Raw genomic sequence first — 23,882 nt, 5'->3', positions numbered from 1 at the left:
TAAGGGAAAAAATTCGTCAGCCCAAAAGGAATCATCTGGCCAGAGCTTTAAGAAATGAAAAGGGGCTGGTGTTGTGGCACAGAGGGTTAAGCCACTATTTTTAAAATTATTATTAAAGACTTATCTGTTTTTCTTGGAAAGGCAGATTTACAGAGAGAAGCAGATAGAGAAAGGTCTTCTGTTTGCTGCTTCACTCCGCAAGTAGCCACAATGGCTGGAACTGGGTCAATCCGGAGCCAGGAACAAACCAAGAGCTTCTTTTGAGTCTCCCAGATGGGTACAGGGTCCTAAGGCTTTGGCCCATATTCGACTATTTTCCCAGGCCACAAGCAGGGAGCTGGATGGGATGTGGAGCATCTGGGACACACACTGGCATCCATATAGAATGCTGGTACATGCAAGGTAGGGATCTAGCCACTAGGCTATTGTGCCATTGTCATTCCACATGGGCACTTGTTGCAGTCTCACCTACTTTCTTTCTGATCCAGTTTCCTGTTCAGAGGTCTGGGAAGACAGCAAGAAGTTGGCCTCCATATCTGGGTCCCTTCTGGTCATCTGATAGACCTGGACATTCAGAATTCCCATCTCCAGGCTTTAGCCTGGCCCAGATCTGGCCAATGTAGCCATCTGGAGAGTGAACCAGTGAATGGAAGATCTCTTCTTTTAAATAAATAAATCTAAAAATAGGAGCAAATATTTTCCTGAGAATAATCAGGACTGTGGTAGGAGAAATTACTGTGAAAGACCGAAGGGCAAGCCCATGTGCTCCTTTTGAGTCTAAACCCTGGAGGTTCTTATGCTATTTCATCAGGAAGAAACCAACATAAGAGGAGAGAAAAGCATTTCCTGGGCTGCACTCCTGCACACAGAACAGATACCATGCCACAGATCAGTACGCATGGACGGCTTGCTGCCTCGGCCCTGGCGTAGGCTAGCTGTTCACAGCTTTCCACCACGCAGGGTCTTCTCAGCATCCTTACTCCCCTGGTCTTTGTGGCAAAACCAAACCAAACGTAGGGCTCCATTGGGGGTGGAGGGAGGGTTAAAGCTCTTGAAAGCAATAGTAAGAAACAAAAGCCCCTGTTCAGCAAGAGGAAAGATAGTGCTTGCCCTGCAGAACACAGTGCTGGCTGTACAAGTTCAGACTGACGATTCTCAAGCAGAAAGGAAAGCAGGAAACTCCTTCTCGTCCTGCTCTGAGAAACCCAGGCCTGTGAGCTAGCACAGAGCCGCTGCCCAAGAAGCTTAGAAGACGTTATATTTTCTACAAACACTAGGTGGCAACAAACACCATCTTTCTCTTAAGTTTTAACTGGAACCAAGGCTAAGTACAGTCTGTTTTTTCAAAATAATTTTTTAAAATTATCACCCTCATCCCACCAAATTTTCTCATACACACACACGTTTTATAAAAGTGAGTCAATATCCAATTTAACTTAGAAGTTGTCTTTGAATTTTGTTTATTACCACCTTGCTTGAACTTAGTTGTACCATCATTTTGTGTCCCTCAACAATATCTCACTATTGCTGAGTCTACTGCCAGGTAAAAGTGGAACACAGACAAGCAGTGACTTGCTGTTTTGGGGGTCAACGTCATGTTTTTAAGCTATTCTGGTTATAGTGCCTGTAGTTCAAGTTTATGTGAACCATTTTGTAGTGCTCCATTTTGACATAAGTATCAACATGTACTGATGCCTGATTTGTGCTGTGACAGCTAACAGTTCTCTTCTGAGCATAAATTTGTGCATGCTTCTTGCACTTATCTGCAAGAATTCCAGGTATGGAACTCTCTAACCTTATCACACACAGACAGATTTGTTTTCAAAGTATTTGTACCAACTTACACTCCTGGCATCTGTTCTGAACCCTTATCAAGCATTTACTATTTAAGCATATTAAATGTGGTTTGAGTTTACATCTATTTGATTATACGTGTTAATGAGTAATAACAGTTATTGGTAGAAACGACTGCCACTTCTGTGAAGTATCTTGTCAAGTGTCTGCCTTGTTCTACTGGATTCTTTTCTCATTAATTTTTAAAAATAATTTTATCATTTTATCTTTCCATTAATTTATAAGAGCTGTTCCTATTCTCTAGATATTTACCTCGTGTCAGTTAACCCAATACAAAGATCTTTCAACAAGTCTGCACCTGTCCTGTCATTTTCTTTACGGTATCTATTTTCAGAAATCAAATTTACTAATATTTCCTTTTTACCAACATTTTAAGTCTTAAGAAATCCTTTCTTGCTGGAACACCTTCCTACATATTACGCTCCCTATGTTTTATCATTTTGTCTTTTAAGTTTTGGTGTTTGTATATCAAATGAAAGTGATTTTTTGGGTTTAGTGTAAGTTTCCAAATTCATCTATTCCCCAGGGTTGCCCACTTGCCCCTCCCTGTTTATTGTAGAGGCCATCCTTATCCACACCAAGAGGGCAACAGTGGTTATTTCTATTCACATGTGGATCTGCTTCTGGGCTATTTTATTCCGTCGGTCAACATGTCTATCCCAGTGCCAATACAAAACTATCTTAAGTACTAAAAATTTTAAAATAACTATTATCTGGTAAGGCAGGTCTCCTCACCTTGTTCTTCTTCTTCAGGAATGTCTTGGCTATTCTTGCATCTTTTCTCCTCCATATAAATTTTAGAATCAGCTTGTCAAGTTCCACAAAAAACCTGTTGGGATTTTTATTGGAATCGCATTGAATCTACTTATCAGTTTGGGGAGAACTGACATCTTCATAATACTGAGCCTTCTAATCCACTGAGCCTATCTCACCACTAATTCAAGCTTCAGTCATTTAATGTCTTGAAACACTTCCATAATTTGCTCAAAATATTTGCAAAATTCATTTTAGGTAGTTTATATTGTTGGTGCTTTTGTAAATAGCATCTTTTGAAAAGTATTGTTAGATTTTCTATTTGTTTGCATATACAAATATGTCAATTTCTATGCTGCTTCCTTCTTACATCCTTGCTAAAATAACTTGTCAGTCCTAATAACTTATCCGATGAGCTCACAAGTTTTTCTGAAGATAATACTCTCCTGCAATGAAAACTTGCAGCTTGACTCTTCCTTTGCAATCTTCACACCTTCCATTTCTTTCCTCATCCATTTTCCCTGGGGACTCCAGCACAGCACTGAACCTTACTCTGACATCTGCATCCCTTCCAAATCCTCCCACTCAAGTCTCCATGTTGTTCCTGAACACTGTGCAGTGACAGAACATTTATTATCTTCCAAAGTAGTTCCTGGAATAAATCTACCTGAAAGGACCTCACATCCAATTCATGAAATCTTTTGGATATCCCTAACACTCAGTAGTATAAGCCCGATTGTTAGCTGGCACCTTCTCTGGCACTTGCCCTTGCCAATGTCGTTCCTGACAGTTCCCATAGCACAGTGGACTTCGATTCATTTATTCAGTGACAATTCTTCAACGTAGAGGCTCTCCCTCCTAATTCAAGTCAGATGCTACCTCAGTGCTAACATCAGATGATACACATCCTGTTTCTGGATGTAAACTGACAGCAAAGATGTGGAGTCCTCAGGAAGGACGCCACGGCTCACACACACAGAGACTGACTACTTTCTCTGGCTCCTCCTCTTTCCCTCTCACATATCCCTTCCTCAGCAAATTTTATTGTTACTTTTTTCTTTGTATAACTTGGACATGTTTTAGAGACCTCAGTCGGTGAATTTTCAAAGTATTTCTTTCAAACAAGTTCAGTGCTTCTTCCTAAGACAAATGTGAATTAAAAATTCTAGCTGTAACTCTAGGATGAAGGCCATTGCCTGTGCTAGGATTCACAGGAGTGCTGCACAGTCTCTCCTTTTGGCTTGCACAACACTGAAAACAGTTGTCATGTTCTACATGCCTATTGTTCCCTCAGCTGTTCACTGCCATGCTCCCATTTCTTTGCAGAGCAACACCCCATTCAGTGATAAGGTCTTTTACAGCAATGTTACCAAAAGACTCCTGGCACAGTTCAAACCAGGGACAGCAGCTGCCTTATTTTAGATGCTATATACCCACTAACACACAGCAAGGCCAATTAGCTTTATTTCCCATATTAAAAACGACCTATATTTGAAAAAACATCTAAAAAGGATGTCTGCCATAAAAGAAAGCCAAATAACCAGGCAGAAAACTCCAGTCCCTCTATCTTCCACCCTGTTAGTAGGTAGGTCCCTGTTCACAGTTCTTGGCACTCTCAGACTTAAAAAGATACATTAATATACCTATACATTAGATATTCTTAAAAACAAAAATCGTATTCTAAGAGTAGGCATGTAACCAAGTGGGTAAGATGCCAGCTGGAATGCTGTGTCCCATGCTGGAGTACCTGGGCTTGAGCTCTGGCTCCTGGTGCCATGGTTCCTGCAAGGCAGTGGGAGATGGCTTGAGTATTTGAGTCCCTGCCACCCACATGGGAGACCTGAACTGAGCTCTTAGCTTCTGGCTTCAGCTGTTGTGTGTATTTGGGGGGTGGGCCAGAGGATGGGAGCTGTTGGTCTCTTAAGTAATTTTAAAGGGATTATGCTATGTATATTAAGCTGTGAAATGATTTCTCATATAATAATTCTACTATTTGGTAGATCCTTGGCTTTAAATATTCTTCATTATTATAAACCACAATGTAATGAGCACCTTTCTACAAATATACAGAGGTTATCCTGCAGACCCAATCCTAGAAACATTAGGAAACATGTTAAGTTTCAATAGCTAGTATTAAATCACCTTTCCAACACTATTTCAATTTAAGCTCCCTGAATTTGTGTACAAGAATATTGCTATCCCCCCTTCTTTAGCCTATTTTTGATATCCATCTTTAAACATTTTCTAATTTGATAGGAACAAATCAATTGGTTTTAATCTATACTCTCCCGAGTAGTTGATGCAGCTGATCCTCTTTCCATGCTACAGACCATGTGCATCCTGTGAACTGCTGTGTTCTCTGCTGTACTGTTTAAATTCCCACAGGTTAGCACAAAATCTGGATAATAATGCAAAATTCTCTACCTGTGACCCAACTCACCACTTTCAGAATCTATCAGCTTTCTCTGCTTTCCATTTTGATGTCTTAATTTTTTTTTTTAAAGATTTATATATTTTTCTTGGAAAGGCAGATATACTGAGAGAGACAGAAAAAATCTTCCATCTACTGGTTCACTCCCCAAGTGGCTGCAAAGGCCAGAGCTGAGCTGATCCAAAGTCAGCAGTCAGGAGCTTCCTCCAGGTATTTCATGTGAGTGCAGGGCTCCAAGGCTTTGGGTCATCCTCTACTGCTCTCCCAGGCCACCAGCAAGGAGCTGAATGGCAAGTAGAGCAACCGGCCATGACCTGGCTGGCACCAATCTGGGATGCTAGTGCTTGTAGGTGGAAGATTAGCCAATTGAGCCAGTTGTCTGAATCTTAATTCCTGACCTGATGATGGTAAAAACACTATTCTATGAGAGCAGACACCAAGTGGTAAGAATGGCATGCTGTGTCATGGCTGACCTAAGCATAGCCATACTTCCCCACCTGGGCCAGATTCCCTTTCCCAGGATTCTGAAAACTATGAAGAAACAAGATCTTCCCTAGCGGCACTACAGAGCACCAAGAAAAGACTTAGTTTGCCTGAGGCTTGGTTTTCAGGCTCACCTTTTGATCCAGCTGGCTCCCTCAATCTTTCCAATCAATAGTTCTGTTTATTTTTTGCTTAATTTAGTGTAGCTGCCTTCTCTTGTTTTAGAAACACCCCTTAAATTTATTTTGCAGTTAACTGTGGTTGAGACCATTGGGAGAAATATGAGTGATATGAACCTATTACTGGGTACAGGCAGAAGGAAAGGGACCATCAACCAATTTCTAGGATTGGAAACAGCAAGGTGCTCATCGCTGTACAACTGCTACGTTAGTTCCTGCTTGCGATTACCTACGATGTGTGCCAGCTGGCAGTAAAAGGGTGAGGGAGTCCAGGAGATGAGAAACGTTGAACCAAGCAGCAGGCTTGCTTCTGACAATATTTGATAACAAAATAAGAACAGTCCAGCTCCAACGTTTATCCCCCAGGGGCAGCCTAGACCTGGGGCCTTTCTAGGACTGTTAGGCATTTTGCCAAGCCTTATGTTAAGACTTCAGAATTTCACTGGCTGCCGAGTTTAAAGTCAATAGAATGTGCATCCTTCTCAGGTTGTTCATGTGAAAGGGCTTTAAATGGGACAAATGAAATGATGCTGAAGTTTGGAGTGAATCTGGAGAAAGCCCACTTTCAGAAATCTCTATTAGGCTCCACTGCATCTTGCTTTCATGAAGAAAACTATACTACAAAATTTGTGAACTTAGTGGTAGGGAAGGGGCACTAAAGGGGCACTAAATGACAACGTTGCTGTCATTTCTGGTTGGGGATAATGTCATTAAATAAATGTCAATAATGGAAATGGGAGCTGCCAGCTTAGCTCAGCTGAGGGCACAGCTCCTAGGTAACTGAATTAGAGGTGACCTTACCATCCAGCTTCTAAGGATGGGCCATTTTATAGACCCCAAGTCACTCACAAAGTAAAGGGGGGAAGCAGGCACCTGTAAGAAAGAATCCAGCAATAGCACACCAACACACACTATGAACTTCTTCCACATCTTCCCCTAATTCCCTAAGAATCTGAAGGCTTCTGCCAAGGTAACTACAAATTGGGTAAATGGAAAGGCATCTTGGGGTTTACTGGGTTCTGGCTTTGAGCTAACTAATTCCTGGGAACCTAGAAGGCCTTTAGGACATGCTGGTGAGAATGGAACTTCTGCAAGCCAGGCAAAGGAAGGAGTTTTGGTTGCAACTGGCCTCACATTAGGATCTGCCAAACAGCAGAATACTCACATGCATCCCACTGGATAGGGACCGTCACAGAAAGAGCAAATGCAAGCTCCTGGAGCAGTGCTCTCTTTCCACCAAAAGGCTAAGTCCCAAGATGCAGGGCAGAAGCAGAGATAGTCCATTCACATCTCTGTATTTAGTGATGCAATGGAATGTACAATGACCACTAGCATTAGCTACTGATGTTGTAACTGTATATTCTCTTTAAGGTGGGCAGTTTCTCTCTCTGATGGCAGGGACAGTCTTGGTGATAAATCATTTTCACCTCTCTGTGCTGGGTCTCAATCATCAGGATTTTTCTGTTTCAGAGGACATCACCGTGACAACTACATTAGCAATATTAAGTTGACAGAACTCAAAGAACAAGAAGTTATTATCTTGGAATGTACACGCTAGACATAAAAATATAGTGGCCTGCTACTCAGCAACACTTCCTGAAGGTCAAAAGTCTATAGCACACCAAAATAGCTCCTGCAATGTATGTCCCCCTCCTGCTAAGAAGGAAGAGTAATACCTGTGGGACCACCTCAGATTTACTCAATGATCTGAACAGAGAAGTTTCTCCAGTTGTATGCAGGCCATGCAGAAGCTGGCTCTGATAGATTCTATGGGGCTCTAAGATGTCTGTGATAAGGCTAAACAGGAGAACCACAGTGAACAGCCCAGACCATGAGTCCATCAGCAGGACTAAACAGCTAGCTTTGTATTGGGATGTAAAGTGAGTAAGCCTGATCACAGACACTAGGTGCCCAGACCAAGCGACTTCAATTAGGCATCATGAGAATCAGAAGACATATATCTGGATATGCCCAGCAGGGTCCCAGCATCAGTTCAAAGTGGGGCACCTGCCACAAAACTCACTCCTTTGACAGTCACTTTTGATTCTCCTATTGACATCAATTATGAGCTAGAGAAAAGTCCAGCTGGTGCACAAATGGTTCTATGAAGCATCCTGGCCCTGCTCAGGAGGCTGTTGTGGGGTTAACTTACTGAACTAACAACTCTAAATAGGTTTAAGAGAGAAATCCTCCCAGTAAACTGTACTTCAACCAAGTTGCCATACTATCTGCCTCACCAGAGGTCAGGATTTAAACTGGTCTGGGCAGTGGACAACAGGAACAAGAAGCAGGAAATACTTATGCTTCTTAGATTGCAGGTATTGCTAAGGACCCAAGATGTGTGGGTCAGTCCTTTCCCTCATACCCCAGTGCGGGCTCAGTGAACCCATGAACACTGAGTCTGTGGTAGCAAAGCCAATGTCTCTCCCTACAATACAGAAGTTTGTCTATCACACCTTTAAGAACACTACCACCACCCAGGGATTTCATGCAATACCTTATCATGGGATTTTGAGGAATATCCTCTCCAAAGAAAGAACTCACTTCACAGAAACAGTAGCATGATAATGCTTATGACTGACTTAAGATGGAGCAGGGGGTAAGAAGTCTCTAGAAATTCTGGGAAAATTTTCCTCAATAATAAAAGGAAGAAACAGTCAATCTTTTTCTCCCTGGACCTTGTTATTTCTGTATGTGATGTCCAGATGTGGGGTAACCATTTTGGCTTCCTGAGGACAGTCACCTCAGGAGGCACAGCTAATACACGGCTCAGCATAAAGATGTGAAGGAAACAGCTGAGCAATACCTGAGTTGATGACTCAGTCAATTCTAGAACTATGTCTTTAATTTCAACATGTCTTTAAATTCATTTCCCTTTTTGAAATCCCTGCCATTTTAGGGTACTTCACTAGTATTTGTTATAAAGATTTATTTACTTCTCTGTTTATTTGAAAGGCAGAGCGACAGAAAGTGAGCAAGTGAGACTAACCTTCCACTTGCTAGTTCACTATCCAAATGACTCAAACAGCTGGAGCTGGACTAGGTGGAAGCCAGGAGCCAGCAACTCCACTTACAACTCTCATGTCAATGGCAGGGACCCGAGTACATGGGCCATCACCTGTTGCCTCCCAGTTGCAGTAATACGAAGCTAGTTTGGAAGCACTGATAGCACTTGCTCTTTGGCACCCTGATATGGGATGTGAATGCCCCAAGTGACTGCTTAACCCACTGTGGCACAATGCAGCCCCTGTGTGCCTGTTGCAGCACTTTGGGCCTACCAACTGAAACAGTCTCCAACTGTACTTTGCCCCAATAGCTATTCCTCTTACAGCAACTATATTTATCTTTTCAAAATATATACCAGATTGGTCCATGGCTTTTCACCCTTAATACCCTAAGTCTCTGCCCTTCAACCATTCTGCACTTCTGTAACTTTCTGAATGTGTCCTTCTCTTAATCACCCTTATTCCTAACAATTTGTACTTGCTGTTTTCCAAACCCTGGAATGTTCCTTACCCCTACTTCCCATGATTAGGTCTCAGAACAATTCTTTTGCAAGAAAGCTCTTTTGATCTGGGATTACCAACTGATGGCTGACAAACACGTTCTACTTCCTTGGGAGAGCTACATAAAAAACAAAACAACATAGCCCAGCAAATTTCAGGGTGGATGTTGGCCTAGCAGTTAAGATGCTGGCCAGGGGACCAGCATGATAGCTTAGTGGGTCAAGTCCTTGCCTTGCACACAGCAGGATCCCACATGGGTACCAGGATCTCATGTGGGCACTGGTTCTAATCCTGACAGCCCCACTTCCCATCTAGTTCCCTGCTTGTGGCCTGGGAAAGCAGTCAAGAATGGCCCAAAGCCTTGGGACCTTGCACCTGCATGGGAGACCCTGAAGAAGCTCTTGGCTCCTGGCTTCGGTTTGGCTCAGCTCTGGCTGTTATGGCCACTTGGGGAGTGAATCAGTGAACAGAAGATCTTCCTCTCTGTCTCTCCTCCTCTCTTTATATATGACTTTCCAATAAAAACATGTAAATCTTAAAAAAAAAAATGCTGCTGGTCAGGACACCTGTGTTTCATATGGAAGTACCTGGATTCCATGCCTGATTCTGCTTCCTGATTCCAGCTTTTTGCCAGTGCTCCTGAGTAGTTGGGTTGCTTCCACTCATGTGGGAGATCTGGACTGATTTCCTGGCTTGCGGTTTTGGGCTTGGCCCAGCTTTAGCTACTGTAGGGATTTGGGCAATAGACCAGTGATATATATGTGCTTTCTCTTAAAGAAATACATTATAAATACATATATGTGAATTTCAACATCCAAGCTGAGGCCTGTGCTCTGAAACAGCCTGATCTTCCACACTGACCCACCCTGACAGCCCACTCTACAGATGCTAAGGGTCACCTGCTCACCAGTCCTTCGTGTTCTCTACCGCTACTCAAGCTGTTATTTGTGCTCCTATTTGTGAGGATTCCCTGCTGGACATTGACTTTGCTGAGCAGGGGCTGAAGCTTTGGCTTCCCTAGAATATTACATGCCATATATTAGATGTTGGATTAAGTGTTCATTCAACAAATGAGCAGCAGATGTGAAAAGCAGATGAATGGATGGAAAGGTAGAGGAGGGAAGTGAAGCGAAAATTTTTTTTCTGTTGTAATCCAACAGAAAGGAAATGAGATGAACTTCGTAAAAACTTCTCACCTCTCAATCAACAGAAATCTGTTTGTGACCCCACAACTCTGAAGGCCTGACCTTAGGTCTGCCTTCCTCCCTGCTGATACACCAGCTTCGTCAGAGAACTCACATTGAATTCCTCTCTGAAGAGCTTATTGTCGTCAGCCATTCTCCGGTTGATCTCCTCTTCCAGCTTGTCCACGGGCAGGGGTGGGTACTTCCTGTTGGTGCTTGGGGATCGGGCCAGAAGTGGCACACTCTGGGGCTCTACAGTGGACAAGGGGGATGGTCAGTTAGCTGTTTCTGGGGACTAAGTTAACTACTGGATCAAGCTTCTTAGGTTTTCTTAAAAACTTTTTTCTTTTTAAATTTCTTCCTTCAGCAGTTTAATTCTTTTAAAAGATGGGGGGACCCCTAAATTATTGGTTTTATTCCATGAAAGTTCCCCATGAAAGTTAATATATGGCCTTACCTACATCCTCAGTGCGGCCGTTCGATAAGCGGAAAGAATTGGAATGGCTCCCAGCTTGCTTGTATTTCTTAAACCTAATGAGAAATTGTTTATAGAGAACTCAACATAGAGGCAACAGAGACCAACTTTTTTTTTTATTCATGTGAGTCAATGAGTTTTTCTGCACAGCACATCCTGTGGAAGCTGCCACTGCAGGATGCTCCCACTGGCCCTCCATGTACTAGAGTCCAACCCAGGCCATGGCAGCAAGACACCCCAGCTTGCATGGCTCCTCTGTGCAGCTCCAATTCCAGAATTTACTAGAGGGTGCAGCCATATGAGAAAGTAGCACAGTCAGGGGATATTGGAAGCTGTTTATCAGATAAATAAAAATCCTAGTACTTCCCCAGTGCAGACTGGGAGCTCCAAGGAGAAGCTCAGAGCTCAAGAATGGGGTGGGGGATGGAACCCAGATCTGGCTAGGCTATAAGTCGCCTGCAGAAATCTGGAGACATACCTCAAACTGGAGGGGGTGCACAAAGGTACTACTTATCTCTGCAGAACAGAGCAGAGGAAGCAAGTGAAGCTGTTAGGCTAGCCGTGTTATTCAAGCAGAGAGCAAATACGCTGCCCTCTTCTTTCCACAGCTTTCCTTTTTGCTTCCGCTCACTGTTTGGGTGCTAATATCGAAAGGACCCTGGATGACTTAACTCACAGGGTTCAACAGCACACTCCAGGGACAGGTGTCCCAAACAGGACTAGGGACAAAAAGTCAACTAGAAATAAAGCAAGCATTTGTTGAGCCTACCTCTTATTTTACTCTAGCCCTTTTAGGAGCTGCTTCCACCTGGTTACAGTGCAAGCTCCAGAAACTCCAGTCACAGACCATGGCTTGTCTCCCAATCTCCAGACTATCATTCTGGGTTAGGCTGTACTAATGGAAGCAAACTGGAGGGATCAGGGCTAAAGAAGACTTACCTAGTGCTTTTCAATCAGCACTAAGTAAAATTTTAATTTTGGTACTATAATGAGTCATTTCCCTTTACCTTACTCATTGTTTTTATCCCTGCAGTACACAGCAGAGGACTTACTGTGTGGACTTACTGAGACCTTGGGTGTACCAAGACAGAGTCTAAGAGAATGCAGAAGCAGCATTATGCTTACCTTAACATGTACAGGACTATGATAATAAACACGATCACTAGTAGAGAGGATAGGGCCACCATTACGGCAATAATTGGTGTTTCATCTGAAATCAAGATAACAGAATATGACATTACTACATTGTACACCAGAGGGCACATGCTAACACTCAGCAAAACAGTCTGATGAGGAAGAAGAGCTCATTCAATACTTCTGTTGGCAGCATGTGGAGACACACAGAGAAATGGGAGAGCGTACACATCCCACAGCCACCCAGGCCATTAGGATGCAGTGGGAGATACATGGAACTTAGGGTGGGATGTTTACCTCCTCCACACACACCACACATCCATCTACTCATCCCCTTGCATTAGGAAAAAACTTTGAAGGCACTGTGTTTCCCTTACTGCTACAGAGCCTGATAAAGTACTTAGCATGTAACAGGCACTCAAATATATGGATGTTCTTATACATCCAATGCTGACGGCAGACTGGGGATATAGTGCCAACACTGTACTCTCAGTATCACTGGGCTCCAGCTAGAGGAACTTAAATTATTTCCCGGCACAGAGATGATAATTTCTGATTAAAACAAGTAGGTATTATTAGATCCTTAAGGCACTAGGTATTAAAAACCGCTGGTTGCTCCTTTCTATCACATCCCACATTCTCCTTTCTCTGTCACCAATGTCAAGACCCCAGGTACAGAAAAATATGGCCTGGAGACACAGCAAATCTTCTCTCCATTCGACAGGGCCTGGCTCCCCTCCCACCCAGTACCAGCTCCGCTTCTCAGCAGCAGAGTAGACACGGACTCATCCTCTATTCACACCCCCTGCTATGAAGTACACACAGCCAGTTGGAGTTTATAACTATCTTCCTGTTTTTTCACTTGCCACAGAGGACATGCCCCTCCCATCTCAAGGTCAGTCTTGACACCTGGGCCCCTGGACTACATCCTTACTGTCACCTCCAAGATTTGCCTTCTGGATCTTACTGACCTCTAGCTACTACCAGCCTCATGTCTCACTTCTCAGCTAACTTCAACCTGTTGTCTAGCCTGTTTGCTCTACTTCTGCACCTCCCATTCTCCTTAATCTATTTGCTCTCTCACCCTCAATGATCCATTTAAGGCACTCAGCAAAGACACTTACAAATGGCATACTGCCAAATCCAGTGAAAACATTTCCATTCTCATCTGAATTGATTCAGCCTTTTAACAGTATTCATTTGAAAAAATATTTAAGGGCCAGAAACTGTGTGTCAGGCATTATTCCAGACACTGGGAACAGAGAAGTGATTAAGCAAGTCAGTCAGTATATTCTGCAGGAAGGAGGAGGACACCTTCATAAACCAAGCAGACACTTAACTTCAGGTAGGAATAGTGTTGTGAAGAAGAAAAGCAAGGTAAAGGAGATAAAATGTGGCTGGATGAGGAGCAGTAACAGCATAGTTTGGGAAGATCTCTGCCATACGTAGGCAGGGCTCTAAACAATGTAAAGAGGCTGACCCATGCAAATACCCAGGTACATAGCTTTCTAGTCACAGGGAATAGCAAGCACATGGCCCTTGGAGGATTCAAGAACTCACACAAAGTCCAGTGTGGTCCAAGATGTGGCAAGATTCACGACATTCAGGCTTTCAATAGGTTATGATACTAAGAATGGATCTGGCTCTGCATGCGATGGGAAACACTACATACTGTGTATGCACGAAGTGGGAGGTAATCTAGAATATCATGGAAATCAAGAGCAGCTTTACCAGGAGAGAGTATTTCAACTCAAACACTGATCAAGTTAAGATGAAAACAAAGGTGAAACTGGATTTGTAAAGATGGCAGCTATCAGTGACTTTTTCAAGAGTGGTTTCAGCGAGAGGTGGGGTGAGAAAACCTAAACGGAATGAAACGAAGTTACAGAGGAGAAAGTAATGACACAATTCCTCTGAGGATTTTTACCAAAATGGGGCACAGAGAAATGCATCAGCAACTGGAGGGATGCGCAGGGAGGAGAGTTTGGCTTTTAAAACATGGAAAATGTTACATTATGCTTCTTGTTGACGGTAATTTTTCAACATACTCTGTGTGGCTTTCCTCTGAAAACGAAGATTCAAACTGGTTTGTTTATTCCTTCCGTTTTAAAACATTTTCTGCTCTTGCTTTCCACAACAAAGCACCCTTCTGACTATCTATCTCTTGGCCGCTCTAGCTGTTTCCCTGGCTACCTGTTTCTCATCTGACACCAAATCTCACACTGTGGGAACTCCTCAAGGCTCTGTCTTTGGCATTCTTTTCTACAATTCTATCTGGTTGATGCGATTAGATAGATGCCTAAGGAAAATAATATGCCAGCCATTCCCACGTTTGCACTGCTTGGTCAGACCTCTCTCTGCCCATTTGCTACCCCTCCTCTCGGTTTCAAAGGAAGCAAGTGTTGGAGTATCCTGTGGGGCGTTTACCCATGCTTAGCCTCTGCGCAAGTCATTCCTCTGAATCCCACCCCTTCTTCCACTCTTTGCTTGGCCAATCCCTACATACCCATTGTCACTTTTCCAAGAGCAGGCTTTTATGACTTCTTAATGCTAAGTTAGGATCCTAGTTTCCTCATCTCTAAAATGAGTTATTCTAGGGATTAAATAAGATCAATTCTGTAAAGTTCTTGGCACATGTTATGCACTCAGTGAATACTGGTTTTATTTTCTTTATTATTTTCCTAGAATACTCTAAGTTCCCTTGGTAACACCATTCATACTTTGGAAGTATGCCTTTATTTGATTGTATTTGATTAATGAATGTCCCTACTTTATAACAAAAATGCCCCAAGGAAAAGGAGTACAGATCTGTTTTGCTTTTCATTGTGCACCTAAAACTCAGTAAGGTTCTCACACGTAGCAGGCACTATACAAATACTGGATTATGTTGAATGAATAACACATTTTTTGGCAATTTGTTAAATCCCAATCACAGATGGCTGTGTACCAGTTATACAAGGAGATAATTAGAAAGACATGTATCCAAACAGTGAGCTGAGCCCATACATTTATGTCTTCCTCCCCCCAAATCAAAACAGAATATAAAAATTACAATGCATCTATAGCATATCTGGAAGACAACAAAAGATGACACATGTAGACCACAACCTCGTAGTGATTTCTGATGGGGACAAAACACACGGGAATCAGCTTCTTTGAAAGGGATCAACAGGAATCAAAAACCTTCCAGCTGAGAAGTTAGTTCCAGGGGCTAATACAGTGGCTTTGCTTGCTAATTCTCCACCCATAGTGCCAGCATCCTATATGGACATGGTTCTAGTCCTGGCTACTTCTAGTTTACCAGTCTGGGTGAGGGAATACCTCAAGCTCAGAGTTAACTTGGACTGGGGATTCAAAATGGGACTTGGGATACCAGGAAAGTGTTAAAGCAAGGAGGGCCTGCCACCTGGGTCAGTAAACCCACAGGCTAAGTGACCAGCTGTGGTTTTCCATTATTACTTAGCTAGAAAAACACTGCTCTTTCCAGAGTGCAGGGTTTGTCATAGAGAGTGATGAAGACTTCTTTTACAAAGTGTGAGCTGCAAGTATATTTGCAATATTTTTCAGTATGATAGGAAACAAATGCCACTATACGCCAATTGTGTATTTTTTTTTTCATCTACATCATGGTTTCTCAACCTCACACCAACAGCATTTGGGGTAGGGAATTCTTCCTGGTGTGTGTCTGTTGTGCGCATGTAGCTGCCAGGTCCATCGACCATTTGCTGATTGGGCCGTAAGAACAAGAAAATGTGAGTGGTGTTTATGATACTAGTTTAGGATACTCCTGAAGAGAAACTCAACTGTCAGCACATTCTAGGCAACTTAATGCTCTGGGCAAAACTCACAAATACCAAGAACAATTGTAACCTTGGGAACCTAAGTAACACAATAAAATAACTCTTCAGAAATACCTGGGGGCCAGGAACTCAATCCCGGTCTTACCATGTAAGCCACCAGCATCAATAACAAGCTGGAATCAGGAACAGAGTAAAGAGCTCAATGAAGAATTCCAAAATGGGATGGTGGTGTCCCAACTGATGGCTCAGCCACTGTGCCAAACACCAATTCCATCACACCAGTGGTTATTTATTTATTGGAAAGGCAGACTTTCTATTAGCTGGCTCGGCTGAGCCAGGTCAAGGACAGAAGCTGGAAACTCAATACAGGTTTGCCACACAAGTGGCAAAGATCCAATCACCTGAATCTTCCAGGGTGTATAGTAGCAGAAAGCTAGAATGGACAGTGGTGCTAGGTCTCAAATCTGGATACCCACTACTGGCAATTTAGCTGGTGTGCCAAAGGCTTACTCCACATCCTTGTTTTTAATACAGCCAGAAGACAATGCAGGTAGCAAAGATGTCCTCAGGTTGCCGTGAAGGAAGGAGACTCAGATTTATATAGTCAACAGGAGATAACTTGACAGTTCCATTGATCAAATGTTAGACTTGGAGAAAAACTGAGGATCAAGTCATCTTCCTAGAGCTCCTCCCAGACTGTACAGGTGTATCACCTGTTTAGAATTGTCCTGGCTAGGGTCCTCTGGGAAGCTAGACTTGCTGATGCAGTGAGTGTGAGGCAGGTACACTGACCTATTCAATGTTACCCATCCACTTTTCCCCCAACTCCCATTCTAATAATTTCACTTTCCAGATTCAGACAGGGAGCAGGCATTTCAAAACAGTAAATGGTGGTCTTGGATGATGGATGCCTATTTGTCACCACCCCTTTCCAACAATAGGTATCTAAATGCAGTTTTTCGAACACATGACTTGCTCTTTCATGCCTTTGCTTTTGCCCTAGTATGTCTGTTGTTATATTGTGTGCCCTCATGTTCACCCAAACTGCCAGTGCTTATTTCTGTGTCCTCTTCTTTCTCCTTGGGCACAGTATGTCTTCTGCTTTCTCTCAACACTTTTGTGGGGCATCCAACAGCATGTACCTGGGGTGCACTTTGCTTCCTGGTTATGTGTCTCCTCCTTAAGACAGGAAGTATTATTTTTCCTTTTGGCATCCTGAGCATCATCAGGTACTGAATGAATGATGAATACATCATTAAAGAGTTGGGAAAAATCAGCACAAATGGAGCTTACAACAATGCCACCCACTATGATCTAAAAATACAACTTTAAACAAGAATGCCAACTCTGTCTAGACTTCAACTCTAGCCAAATATTGACATGGATAAAAGTTGGGAAAGCATATCCAGATGACACAAAGTGTGAACAGAAACTTTAAGATCCTCTGGCATTTAGCAGATGACTTGCCCTGAGTGGTTCCAGAACACTAGCTCATAAATTCCTTTCTTTAAATATTAATACACTATTTCTGGTCTTTAAATAGCAATTACAGAAATGATTACTTATGGTTAGAATAGCATGGGGATAACTGGTTTTATCTTGTGTTCTTGTTATTTACCAAACATCAGTGATAAGGTCTTCATGTGAACAGCTCATTGCAATCAACAACAACAACAAGAAGAAATAACCAAGTGGTTATAGTATAATGACCCATGCCAGGGGTTTGTTCAGGATGTTGTTCAAAAGGTGAAGGGCAGAAAATGAGCTGGTGTCTGTGGCTACGGTGGTGTGGTACAAGAGGACGGTCCCTGGAGCTGCACACAGAGACCAGGAGGCCTGTGAGTGCCTGGCCTCCTTGTGCTTGCACTCTCCAGCAATGGTAACAGGAGGGGCTGGTGGGATGGTGAAGGTGACAGCTAACACTTGCTGAGCAACTGCTCTGTGCTGTCCTCCACACTGTATATGCATCACTTCATTCCACACAACAACCCTATGAGTGAAAGTTTGCTTCCTATTTTTCAGACAGTGAGATAAACCATAGGAATGCTATATAGCTTCCCACTCATTTGGTAAATGGCAGGGTTAGGTTGCCTACTCACACTGTCTGGCTCCAGAGTCAACATTTTTAAACATTACACTCTCCAAATAATCCAGTCATTTCCCAGGTTTAATAAATATGAGACTAATTAGAAAAATTTGTGGAGGGGGACTGCAATGCGGCATAACAGGCTAAGATACCAACTGTGATACTGACATCCCATATGGGCTGTTCCACTTCTGATCCAGCTCCCTGCTAATGTTCCTGGGAGATGGTCCAAGTGCTTGGGCCTATACTCTTGTGGAGACCTGGACGAACCTCTTGGCCCAGTAGCAACCATTTAAGTTGTAAAATTTACACAAGTTATTTCATAATACGCACTTCCCATGAACTTTTTGAAGAACACCCCTCAACATAAATGGATTTCCAAAAATTTTACACCAAAATAAGTTTATTTTTTAATTCCATCCCTTTAAAAAATATTTATTTATTTTTATTGGTAAGTCATATTTATAGAGAGGAGAGACAAAGAGAAAGACCTTCCATCTGATAATTCACCCCTTAGTGGCTGCAATGGCCAGAGCTGAGCTCATAAGAAGCCAAGAACCAAGAGCTTCCTCCAGGGCTCCACATGGGTGCAGGGTCCCAAGGCTTTGGGCCGTTCTTGACTGCTTTCCCACGCCACAAGCAGGGAGCTGCATGGGAAGTGGCGCATTCAGGAGATGAACTGGCGCCTATGTGGGATCCTGGTGCATGCAAGGTGAGGGGTTCAGTCACTAGGCTACAGTGACAAGCCCAATTCCACCCTTTTAGAAGCACCCTCACATTTCAAAACTAATCAGCAATATTTTCCTAGATGGGAAAATCCTTTATTTATGAATAGCAGTATGGAATATTATCTTGTTCAGACTTCCTGGGAACTGCAGTCAACAATCACCAATTCCTCTTCTGAACAAGGAACCATTCTCTCTACTGTTCAGATGCTTAGTGGCTAACACTAGCCACATCTTTCTTCAGAATTGCTCTTGGCTTAAGACAGCAGACTGGTCCAGGGCAAAGGTTGTACTTGCTCAGTGACTCCAGCTCCGTAGCTTTCAGGGTTATGAGCCTCTGATGCCTATGATCTGACTGCCTGGAACCCACTACAGCCTTGCTACCACTCACAGTCTCACAGGGGCTACAGGGAGAAAATGCTTCTTCTCTAAGCTTGCTGCGTGCAGATCTCTGTCTAGAGTTTATTTCTCCCGGTAACAACTGAGGAGCAGTCATTACCAACTCTGATGCATGGAGGAGATAATGCCAGGTTGAGTTTAATGTGTTCCCACACCTTACTCAAATCACCCTGAGCCACATTAGCAAAAACACTTTATAAAAGGAGGGAAGGGGTCAGTGCTCTAACTCAACATGCTAATCCTCCACCCTCAAGTGCCAGCATCCCTTATGGAGACCGGTTCGAGTCCCAGCTGCTCAACTTCTGATCCAGTTCCCTACTTGTGGCCTGGGGAAGCAGTAGAGGGCCCAATTGCTTGGGACCCTGCACATGCATGGGAGACCAGAGAGGCTCCTGGTTTAGGATTTGTTCATCTCTGGATGTTGCAGCCATCTGGGGAGTGAGCCAGCGGGTGGAAGATTTTTCTGTCTCTCCTTCTTTCTGTAAATCTGCCTTTCAAGCAAAAATAAATGAAGCTTAAAAAAATTAGAAAAACTCTGTATGTGTGATACCACTAAAATGAGGTACCTAGATTTCACAAACTCATAGGGCAAAAAGCAGAAGTTTTTGAGAGGTGGGAGAAGGAGCAAATGGAAAGTTATTACTTAATATATGTTTTTAAAAGGTTTATTTATTTTTATAGCAAAGTCAGATACACAGAGGAGAGACAGAGAGGAAGATGATTCACTCTGCAAGTGGCCACAATGGCTGGAGTTGAGCTGATCTGAAGCAAGGAGCCAGGAGCTTCTTCTGGGTATCCCACATGAGTGCAGGGTCCCAAGGCTTTGGGCTGTCCTCCACTGCTTTCCCAGGCCACAAGCTGGGAGCCGGATGGGAAGTGAAGCCTCTAGCACATGAACCGGTGTCCATACAAGATCCTGGTGCTTGTAAGGTGAGAACTTTAGCCACTAGGCTACCATGTTGGGCCCTATTCTTTAATATTTTTTTTAAGTTTGACTTCAAGATGATACAAAGTTCTGAAAAGGGATGGTTATACAAATATGTAAATACACATGATACAGGAAAGGTACAATGGTGCAGCAGGCTAATGCTTGACCTGCAGTGTCAGCATCCCATATGGGCACCTAGAACCCAGAAATTAACTACAATGTATAAAATTATAGTATCACCAAATGGTAGTCTACATTCCATTTCAGACACATTCCAGTCCCACCTCTGCTCTTGTGCTAATGTGCTCCCTGAGAAGCAGCAGGTGACAACTCAAGCAGTTCAGTTGTTGGCAGTCTCCATGTGGGAGACCTGGAATGAGTTCTTGACTTCTGGCTGTAGCCTGGCACAGTTCCAACTATTGTAGGCCACTTGGGAGTGAACCAGAGGATGGGAAATCTACGTCCGTCTGTCTCTCCCTCTACATTTCAAATAAGTTAATTAAATATATAGCTTACTACTTGCTAAAAGTTGCTGGAACCTATAATCTACATTCAAAATCACACTGACTACATACTATTCTTCTCAAGGAAATCAATATGAAAACAACTTAAGGGAAAGGAAACAAACGACATAGCCACAGATGCACAGGACACCACAGACTAAGCAGAGACACATGGATGGCACTGTACTCTATATAAAAGACAACCGACACAAGGTGAGTGGCTCACCTCTTCTGTCGTTCGAGTCGGAATTACCTGTGTAATAAGCGAAAAACAGAAACATTCACTCAGGTTAAAGAAAAACATTACCATTCGATTCAGGCAAAACAAAACAAACTCCAGGAATACAGACACTTTCCCTCAGAATGCTGGAGCTAGAATGAGGCATCCTCCCACAACCAGGAAGCAACACACTCACAGCATTTTAGTCTGTGGTCAGGTCTCACTCTAAGCATATAAGCTATATAGCATCAGTACTTACAAAAAGGGTAAGAATGTAAAGAGTAATGAAAATATATGTTAGAAGACTTTACATCTTTTGGATCATTAAAACACAAAGGGCAAAGCTAAATCAGTATATAAAACACTGAAATAACAAGAGGTAATTAAACCTAATTGATGTTTACCACACTCTATAAACTAACAGGGGTATCTGTTTTCAAAGAACTGTGGAATATTGACACAATCTTATAAATCTGCAATAAAATAACCAATACAATATTCTTTTATCATTGCACAGTACAATTAGAAACTAATGCAGAAAACATGTGAAAATTAAAATTAGAATCAAGATAGAAAAATAATCTTAAAAACAGCAATGATCAAACACTAGTATGGTAGAACCTGTCAAGCTCTCCCCCACTCTGCACTCACTCTGCTCGTCTTCGATAGATCCCGTTTCAGTGGAGCACAAAGCTGTCTAGTGAAAGAGTACATATCTGAAACTCCTTTGTGTGGGGTGTATTCATGTAATGCATTTCAACCAATGTAGTATGAAGTACGGCAGTGTGGGAAACTTTCAGCCCCATATTTTAGGAAATGAACTCTCCAATGTTTCAGTGGCTGAATTCACTCTAACCAACACAGCTACCTACAGGGTAACATATATAGGACATGATCAGAGTCATGCTTATGGAAAATTCATGATGTTAAATATGCTAGTTAACTATAGACAATGAAGTATACAAAATTAAGTTTTAGTTCAAGAAGACAGAAATAGCACGAAATAAATCTAAAGAAGGCTGAAAGAAAAAGAAGAAAATGAAATCAATGATACAGGAAAATAAAAACCAGAATTAATAAATGTACACTAGTAGGGCTTTTTGCAAGATAAAGCAATAAACTGTGAAACAAAATGGCCAGTTGACCAAAAATATGAAAAAAATGTTGAATAAAAATTATTCATAGCTATGCAGTAAATCAACCAATAATAAAAGATAACTTTGCTTCAAATTCATTCAAATAAATCTGAAACTATGAATAAGGTACAAGCTGTTAATTTATAAATTCTTTCCATGAAGCACAGTGTAACAGTCACAATTAAAACTTACCAAAAACATCACAAAGGAAAAACACAGACCATTCTCAATTAGAAATAATTGTGAATGTCAATGAAAAAAATCCAAAATAAAATAATATGCAGATGGCAACAGCTCATTAAAAAGAATGCTTTAACATCAACACGCTTGGAGAATGTACACAGTTCAAATCATTACAACAGATCAAGAGAGATTTTGAATCTCACAGATTTTGCTGAACAGGAAACTGGTAACATTTAATACTCACTTTAGAAATAAATTCTCATTAGAATAGTATAAATTGACATATCTTATGACAAGCATGTTTTTTAAGTTAACACCATGAATAATGGAATCCCCCTCAATGCATCCTGCTTTGAGTTAGGTAGAAGATAAGACTGTTGCCTAAATGTGCTCTGAAGTTATTCACCAATGCAATTAAATAGAAGAAAGAATAAAGTCTAAAGATCTGGAGGATATTTGCAGATGAAATGATCTGATGGCTTGTGATAACTGTTGAATTTATCAGTTAGTGCCTCAAGCACTAACACAACTTGCTAAGACAGTTAGTAGAAACTACATGTTAAAAATCCAATAGGCTTCATATTCCCAGCAGCAGCTGGTTAGGTGTATTGGAATACTCCACTTACACGAACAAAAATACAACAGAAAATTACCAAAAAAAACCAGGGTAACATTTGGAATACAAACCTTCTTGGGAAAGAGGACAATATTTTAAAGATGTCTTTCAACTCTGTTCATATGTGTAATAAGAACAATAAAACTATTTTATCCAGCTAGACAAATTGATTCGAATGTTAAGAAAAATAATCAAAGAGCAATAGCAAACTTAAGATTACCAAAGGATGACTTGCCTTACTGGATATTATTTTATGAAGCTCCTATAACAGTTTTGTAGACAGAGAAGAATATCAACAGAAAACAACAAGAATGCCTCTAAATACTCAAATAACATGTGAGATGCTAAATGTATAAAAATTTTAATACATAATAAAGGTAGGATTTCAAATTAGAAGACATTGATGGTTCACTAAGTGGAGCCAGGACAACAAGATAGCCATCTGGAGAAAAATGGATCCATAGATCACACTTTCAATTGGAATGAATTGGATGGATCATAGATTTACAAATATATATATACACAAATACAAGAAAGGAATCATAAAAGGAAAATGAATCACAAAAATCTGATATCCTTGTAATGGGGAAAGAGTATCAACGGTGTTCATGAAAACAGATTTTCAAAATATGAAAAGCTGTTCAGCCTCATTCAAAGAAATGCAAATTAAAGCTACACTGAGATTTTTTTTTTTTTTACTACATATTGGTAGAGATCCAAATGTTTGATGATAAACTGTACTGAAGAAAGGGTAGAAAGACAGGTGTTTGACATCACTAATAGGAATATGCTTCTGTAAAGAGGGAAACTTGTCAACATCCATCAACTTATAAATGTGTATTTAAAATAATTTGTCCTAATACCATTCTCAAATGTGTTTGAAATGACATTCTGTTTATAAGAAAACTCTGAAGACATCCTTCACACCCACTACAGGGCTGACCAGATAAATCCGTTAGAGCATCCCCACACAATAAAGCTGCTCTTTACTGAAATACAGCACAAGTATGATAGGAGTGATAGGGAGAAGTGAGCACACTATATTTGCAATTTGTAGTCTAAATAGAAGAGGAAGGAAAAAGAATCGATATGTTTTTGGTATTTTAAAAGGAGAAAGGAATGGAAGATGTCTTTCTGCCTCTTCCTTTGTAACTCTGCTTTTCAAACAAAGAAACTTTAAAAATATGAGACTCAAAGGTCAACATTAAAGAAATCATTAATTCATGATATGTCCAACATACAAGTGGTTAGAGTTTCAGAAAAGGTTAGAGAAAATGGGATAGGGAT

The 23,882-nt window shown here is 41.7% G+C and overlaps 1 protein-coding gene across 3 annotated transcripts in view; it reads right to left on the bottom strand.

Moving 5' to 3' along the window:
• PTPRA (protein tyrosine phosphatase receptor type A) overlaps nucleotides 1-23,882 on the bottom strand; it is a 111,220-nt gene that overhangs the window by 21,080 nt on the left and 66,258 nt on the right. The window contains exons 5-8 of one of the 3 annotated variants that reach the window (XM_040981734.1): nucleotides 20,667-20,693; nucleotides 11,991-12,075; nucleotides 10,848-10,921; nucleotides 10,506-10,642 (exon numbers count right to left, since the gene is read on the bottom strand). In XM_040981734.1, the coding sequence (XP_040837668.1) occupies nucleotides 10,506-10,642; nucleotides 10,848-10,921; nucleotides 11,991-12,075; nucleotides 20,667-20,693 (323 nt within the window). Of the gene's footprint in view, nucleotides 1-2,589; nucleotides 2,684-10,505; nucleotides 10,643-10,847; nucleotides 10,922-11,990; nucleotides 12,076-20,666; nucleotides 20,694-23,882 lie in introns of those variants that run through there. The other 2 variants (XM_040981735.1, XM_040981736.1) reach the window with 2 other exon arrangements.

The sequence above is a fragment of the Ochotona curzoniae genome, unplaced genomic scaffold, assembly GCF_017591425.1.
Source record: "Ochotona curzoniae isolate NIBS_2020 unplaced genomic scaffold, NIBS_Ocur_1.0 contig_3520, whole genome shotgun sequence".
In the NCBI taxonomy this organism is placed as follows: domain Eukaryota; kingdom Metazoa; phylum Chordata; class Mammalia; order Lagomorpha; family Ochotonidae; genus Ochotona; species Ochotona curzoniae.
The sequence above is the reverse complement of the archived record's forward strand: the minus strand, read 5'-3'. Positions and strand labels throughout refer to the sequence as shown.